This window comes from Cariama cristata, unplaced genomic scaffold, assembly GCF_000690535.1.
Source record: "Cariama cristata isolate BGI_N322 unplaced genomic scaffold, ASM69053v1 scaffold32948, whole genome shotgun sequence".
NCBI lineage: Eukaryota > Metazoa > Chordata > Aves > Cariamiformes > Cariamidae > Cariama > Cariama cristata.
The window spans coordinates 6,047-13,046 of record NW_009631175.1 but is presented as its reverse complement, the minus strand read 5'-3'; the positions used below and the strand labels follow the sequence as shown (position 1 = coordinate 13,046).

The 7,000-nt window shown below is 45.3% G+C and overlaps 2 protein-coding genes across 2 annotated transcripts in view; one reads left to right on the top strand and one right to left on the bottom strand.

Moving 5' to 3' along the window:
* Positions 1–212: 212 nt before the first annotated feature.
* On the top strand, positions 213–1,732 carry PCBD1 (pterin-4 alpha-carbinolamine dehydratase/dimerization cofactor of hepatocyte nuclear factor 1 alpha; the record flags this gene model as incomplete). Its single annotated transcript, XM_009705858.1, has 4 exons — positions 213–232; positions 520–647; positions 1,005–1,085; positions 1,634–1,732. Coding segments are annotated over 4 exons (328 nt in total), but the record flags the coding sequence as incomplete, so codon positions are not given.
* Positions 1,733–5,478: 3,746 nt separating this feature from the next.
* SGPL1 (sphingosine-1-phosphate lyase 1) overlaps positions 5,479–7,000 on the bottom strand; it is a gene marked incomplete at its 5' end in the record, with an annotated part of 6,331 nt that continues 4,809 nt past the window's right edge. The window contains 2 exons of the mRNA XM_009705857.1: positions 5,479–6,181; positions 6,281–6,401. Of these exons, the coding sequence (XP_009704159.1) occupies positions 6,041–6,181; positions 6,281–6,401 (262 nt within the window). The remainder of the gene's footprint in view (positions 6,182–6,280; positions 6,402–7,000) is intronic.

Below are 7,000 nucleotides of genomic sequence, written 5' to 3'. Positions count from 1 at the left end.
TGCAGATGACCTGCAAATAAAGCCCTCCGGCTTTGGAAAGGTACTTCACAAACCTCAAAAGCAAGCAATTCTCAGTTCTAGAAGCCATCACAAAGTTTCAGGGTTGTGGTGTTTTTTTTTCCAGAAAATTGTATGCAATATTTGGGAGCTTAATCTCTCCCACCCAACATTTCCTAGTACCTCAGGTAATAAGGAATACATATATACACTAGTAAAGCAGCAGGTATTGCAGGTCAAAAGACAAAAGCGACAAGCTGGACTTCACTTGACCTAGGTGCATGTAGGATGTACCCAGGGCAGGGCACAGGGGACAGCATCGATGTCCCCTGTCATCAGTACCCCTCAAATTCACATCCATGCACACACGCTCTAACCCTCCCCACCCAGTCTGCAGCTGCCTCCGTGGACCCTTAACTCCACAACCCACGGGATGTCTCATTGCTTTGAGTATCCTGCTTCATCCTACCTCTGCCACGCTGATCTGCTCCTCTTCCCTTTCTTTTCCGTGGTGTCAGGCAGGAAAAGCCCACAGGTTGAGCACAGAGGAGAGGGAGCAGCTGCTGCCAAACCTGAGAGCTGTGGGGTGGAACGAGGTAGAAGGCAGAGACGCCATCTTCAAAGAGTTCCACTTCAAGGACTTCAACCGGGTAGGAAGTTTTACAAAGTGGGAGACCGGGTTTGCAGAGCAGGAAGTCCCATCTGCAAGGCTCAGCCAAAGAAAGCCCTCCGTGTTTCTCCTGAAACGTAATGGCTGAAGCAAGATAACCCTGCGTAAGACACCAAAGTGCTCCACCCAGCACACCATTTGTCTGGGAAAATCTCCCCAAAAAGGAAAACCCTTAGAAAACCAACATAGATACAAGAACATCCCAGGCCTTGCATTTGGTTGGGTTAGATACATGTGGTATAAAATTAATAGTAACGGAGTGAAAATGTATTGGAGTGAAAATGTATTGCAGTGTAAGTGGTTCAGAGCTAACTTTTCTTCTTACTCCACTGGGCAGGCCTTCGGCTTCATGACCAGAGTGGCTCTACAGGCAGAAAAACTGGATCACCACCCCGAATGGTTCAATGTGTACAATAAGGTAAGAAACTAGGATGGTGGGGGCAAATGGAGCACTTCAGGGAGCAGATCCCTTTGAGGCATAAACCAGCAGCAAGTCCTATTCAGATCAGTGGGACCTCTTCCCTTGGATCCTATTCCCTTAGCATATCGCAGACAGCTTAACAGCTATCACTTACAGATCCTTTCCTCCCCCTTTTTGACCTGCTCAGCTGCGCAGTAGCTGCCTGTAGGCCAGCACCAAGCTGCTTTTTTAAAATCAGTATCAGTAGTAGCGACAAGGGGAAAAGCTTCTGGAAAAAAAGTGAGTTGAAAAGTGGGCACAGCTGGCTGCTGTGACCAAGGCAGGGGTGACAGTCACAGTCTGTGGCCAGGACCAGCTGAATGAAGGGAAAAACACACAGGCAAAATACCAGACCCCCTCGCCCAGCCCAGGAAATTTTGCTAACAAGTCTGGAGAAAGTAATAGCACTACCTGCCTCATCAGATGCAAACTGTCTGCAGCACTGGGGAAACCGTTCCTGCTCTTTCTGCCAGCAACACTGAAGTCAGTCTGTCTGTCTGGTTTAGGTTCACATCACCTTGAGCACCCACGAGTGCGGAGGCTTATCGGAGCGAGACATCAACTTGGCCAGCTTCATCGAGCAGGTTGCAGCTTCCCTCTCCTGACGAGACACACACACGAAGCCAAAAAAAAAAATCAACCATGCCGCTGCCACAACCCGTATCTCACCTGGATGGTTGCGCCTAGAGCCCTCTCCTACTTCCAAGCTAGTTCCTGGATCCAGACGGCCTAACACCACACCAAGCTCCCCTGCCACAGCTCAGATGGATGGAGGCGCTTCTCAGGCACCCAGCATACATATCCATCTCTGATCTCACCCCTTCCATTTTTAAACCCTTCTGTTAGTTGTGCGCTACCAGCCTGCAAACCGCTGAGCCTCTGGGGCTTTCAGCAGACCTGTCCCTTTTACCAGGAGTCATGTTACACAATTGCACCAGTAAATCTTTCCAGAGCCTGACCCCATCTAGCCACTGTGTTATTGCTTCTTACCTACTGGAATATGCTTTCTACCAAAAACATGGTTTCCCTGTAACATACCAGCAACTGTGATGTGCAATTTGGTTATTACTGTAACCTCTCTCTAGCAGTATTACAAAGCAGGCATGTGATCTCACCCCTATTGTAACCAGCCTTTAGTAGGATACCAACTGAAAATGTTTACAATAAACCTCTTGGTTAACCTGATGTCAGTTTGGAAGGAGACCTTGCTATCAAAAACAGGCCAACAGGTTTTCCCAAAGCAGGAACTGGTCTGACTGCTCTCAAGAAGGTGCTTCTGCCATGGAAAAAGCTTTCTGATGAAGCAACATGGAGAAATGACACGTGCCTTCGCAGGCCTGTACTTCAAAGAGAACAGGGTCTGAAAGAGAATGAGATTATCAAAGCCAGAGCAGATCAGACAAAAAACTTCTTGTGTTAAAACTGTACCACAGCCAAGGCACAAACACAAGAAAGGGACAAAAGCAGCACAGCAATTGGGCCAGGGGCTGCTTACAGTGCAATACCTCCCAGAAGAGGTTGTAGGTAGATTTGGTGGTGTAAGATCTTCACTCCAGTAACACAATGATCTTGGCATTCAGGGAGTCCGCAGCCAAATTACTGCATTTTCGGTACAACAGGAAAAATTTGCTGTGAAACCAGCAGTAGTTGCTTTCAGCAAAACAGTCTGGGAGAAACACTACAGCCTCCCAACTCAGGTCGTGGGGTTTTTTTTTTAACCCTTTAAAGTTCTATAAGGCATTAAGAGAAAATCCATAGCTTTTAAATGACAATTTTCAGCATCCTTGAACATCACACACAAGATGCAGCCACAGGCACCACCTTTATCTCAACAGAATGAAACAGCAGCCCTCAGGCCAAGTTTGTAATATTCATAAACCATTCTCCCTGCCACAGACTAGGCTGTGCACAAGCAAAGACCAGGAGCAACAGGTCCCCGGCTCATTCAAATGAGCACTGAAACAGAAAAATAAGAGTTCAGTGAGCCTAGGTAGCTAAATGCACCATTTTAATACAAACTCGGCCCATTTTCACCATCTCTTCAGCTATTTCAAGCCTACAGTTTTACAGTGGCAAATTAGAGCAATACAGAATACCGCCATCAGATGAACTCATTCCATTTGTTCATTAAAAAGTCAATGTGTATTTATTGGGCAAGATATTATCGTACACAACCCTTCCCACTCCCCCAAGTCATCAGAAAAGTGCAGATGAAATCCATGGCATGAAGACACACATCTCTTCTTGGTCCATCCCATTGGATATTCTTCAGCCTAGTACCTAAGAGCACTCAAATCCCTTGAGTGCTTTGTAGAAGCAACAAATTTAGTAGTTCACTTTGAAAACCTGACCATCAGAAATCTTGCAGGAATTAACAGTCACGAAGGTCCCTCCAGGTCTAAAGTACCATCCAGTTTCAGATCATAATCCAGTTGATAAAATCCTTTTTTCTCTTTTAAATAATTATACAGCCTGTTAATCGCACCGTTTTTGTAAGACCATTTGGCATGATAAAGGAGATGCAGATTACATATTAGATGACACGGATGAACGAAGATTACACACCGGTAAATTACAGTGGCCTATTCCTGACCAGAAGATTACATTTACAGTATAGGACAGAGACATATAACAACTAAACCCACAAATATTACTAGGAAGTGAAGCCCAGAACAGAATACATTGACTTACAAATAACATCTTCAAATACATCCAAAACCGCTGAAATGGAGCACTGATCTGTCAGATCCATCTGCTTCCTCGGAGGAGAATGTAACCAAGGAAGAGAAGGGAGTTCCTCTCTCCACCCCACCCTAATCCATCCCCCCTCTTTCTTTTAAAGCAGAAACAAAAAGAGTACCTCCCTTTGTTTTGTTTTTAAATCTCGGTTCAAAAGAGAACCATCACAGTAGCCAGACACTTAAAGACTGTCTCCAAAGTACTGCAAACTCAGAGGTGCAGTAATGGTCACATTGGCAAGACATTAACAGAATAAATAGGTCCAACAGAAATCCTGACTGCCAGAGTTGGTAACACCATTAAGAGACTATCAGGCAATTCAAAGGGCTCAGAGGCTATGCATGAAGTCATCAATTTAAGGGCAGATACTTTTGTCTCCTAGCACTGAGAATAAACCTGTTAAAAAGCAAGTATCTTTCCCACAATCACTGGGCCCAAGGCCACACTCTTTGTGCACTGGCTGGTAACCCTTAATTCGGTAGAATTATTGTGCAAGTGTGTGCTTCAGCTGTGTTAAGCTAGTGAGGAGGGTCAGCTTCGGGCCAACAAGCCCAGTACAGCAGAGACACAAATGCCCTCAGACGCTCCGCACAAGACTGTGCAAACGTGGCACAAAGTCTTCTCCCAAGTGTTGAACTCCACCTAGGAAGCTCAGTAGCATGCAAAAACCCGAGAGGAAACACATGGGAAAGCCCTGCAGGAGTAACTCCACTGCTGTGTAATAACTCAAGGCATTTTAGCTTGTCCTTAAGGCCACAACTGTCTCAAGTTGCACTGGGAAAACTCTCTCACCATAAAAACAGCAGAGAAAGATAGGAATGGTGAGCCATATGCCCAAGGCTTGAATACCTCCAACTTGCTGCATCCTATCATCTACCTCTCGGAGCTATACCAGCATCTTTGTAATACTGTGAAGGGACTTGGCTCAGGACAACTACTATTCTACTTTATAGGCAAGCATAGTTTCTCCGAGGCCAGTCTGCCTTTGAGGTTTGTTTTTTTTTTTTAGCATAGTACCATAATGAAACAACTGCAGTAAAGGTTGCAGTCAACAGCTGAACTCTTAAACCCTCCCTGGCATCCCACAAAAAAAGCCAGAGAAGCATCAAGGCACAATGGTGAATGCCCTTTTGAGAATGTGCCTTAAAAGAATCAGTGCAAAGAGCAGAGATTACTACTATTACAAAAGTCACCTTTTTATACTAAAAGATCATGGTAAAAAAAGGTCAGCTTTGGCGCTATCTGTTTGCACAGAAGTCCCTAGCCGTGACACACGCCAGGGCCTGACTCTACTACAGCATTGTGAGACAGTGCAAAACCTTCAAGTTCTGAAGAGTGAAATCACTGTTTTGCACATCCCTCCAGAATTGTGCGAGGTACAACAGCACTCTAGGTGGTAAACGCATGTCTTTTCTACAAGAGGCAGGGAAGCAAAACAGTTACTATGTACCTAGGATTTTCAGTACCACCCAGTTCCTCTCCCTACACCACCTGCTTGGTTTCTAATTTCTGCTGTTACTCAAACCAAGAGATTCCAGAAAAGGATTCTGTGTTGGTGTTTGGGGTTTTTTTGCCCCTCAGCAGATATTGATTGCAGTCTCGCCGAGACCTCCAGAGAGGGTTTCAAAAAGAGTACATGACCATCTTTCCTTTGCCAATTCATTGGCTCTGCATCACACAGATATAAGGCTCCCGGCACAGTCTGTTAAATGCAGTAGCTTGGAGGAATACTCAAAAGAAAACAAAATTTTCAATTTATTTTCTACCTTCGACTTCTGGGAAGACTGAAGCTTTGCAACACAACATGAGAACTCAAATCTAACACTTGGCTGGACACCAGCTGAATACCAGGTCTGAGGAGAAGAAACAGCAAGGAATGAAATGACACACAGAATACCTGAGGAATTTGGAGTTGTGGAATGGACATTAAATTCACCATCAATAGTCATGATGAAAATAGGCGGGGGGAAGGGAAGAAAAGCCCTAAAACTAAAATTGGGCATGAGGATAATGCCGATTTCAGAACAGACTAAGACGGGGAAGGAAGTTTTCAAGATCAAGCCGCCATCAGACCTGCAATTGTAGGAACAAAGGCTTACTGCAATCTCTTCCCCTAGGAAACCTTTAGAACCAACCCAGTGCTAGCTGGCAAGGCACCAATTGTTGTTCTACAGTCAGTGGTGGCCGGGAGAGCCGTTCATGTGCTTTTCACTGCAAGGAACATCCGTGCTGTAGAGGCCGTCCAAGTACGCCTGAGAAATCTCCGCTACCAAGCTCCTGTCTGGGACGGACTGGGCCATTCCATAGATGGCTCCCTAAGCAGAGAAGAGGAGGTCATTATATAGGATCATTAATGCCACCAGAGAAACATGCTCGCCCCAAACATACCCTTCACTATATGCTGGCCTCCTTACCATGCCTGTGGTCTTGGCGTGGAGGTCCTTCATGATGTCCTCAATGCTGTCTTTCACATCTTTCAGGAACTGTTCAGCAACACCAGACTTTGTGTGCAACTGCGTAATGCAGATATGAATGCTGGGCAGACAGGGGAGAGGGAAGAGATTAACCACGTATAACCGCATATCTCCTTAAAACAATATTTCAGCAGTATAACAGGAGAAGATGATCCACGCCCAATTAAAGGCAATCCCTGCACATTACTTGCTAGAACCAAGCTACAGAGAGTTCAGCTCTTCTTTTGCAAAATGGCAACTCCTCCTTCCTTCCTGACTTTACCATGCACAGTTAAAGGTCTATAAATTCCTCCTCATTCCAGGTACCTCTGGTGAGAAAAATGCAGCTCCCTGCAAGCATGGTGATCCTTGCCATCATTTCCCTCCCCTTCCTCTCCAGCTTAGAAAATACATCAGCTACCTGCAGCAGGGAACTTAGCATCCACCAGAAGGACCAGGGCTACTCGCACCTCTGAGCTATTGGTTCAGGTTCTCTAGACTTTGCTTCATGCTAACTGCAAGTCCAAAATTTTCTCACTGCAGCTACATTCGAGAGCATTGTCCCCTTTTACCTACAGAAAAACAACAATCACCTACTTAAAGTCTGACAAACATTCATTTTATACCAGGCTGAAAAGATCACTGAAAATAATCAGCCCTTCACTGTTCAATTACTTTCAT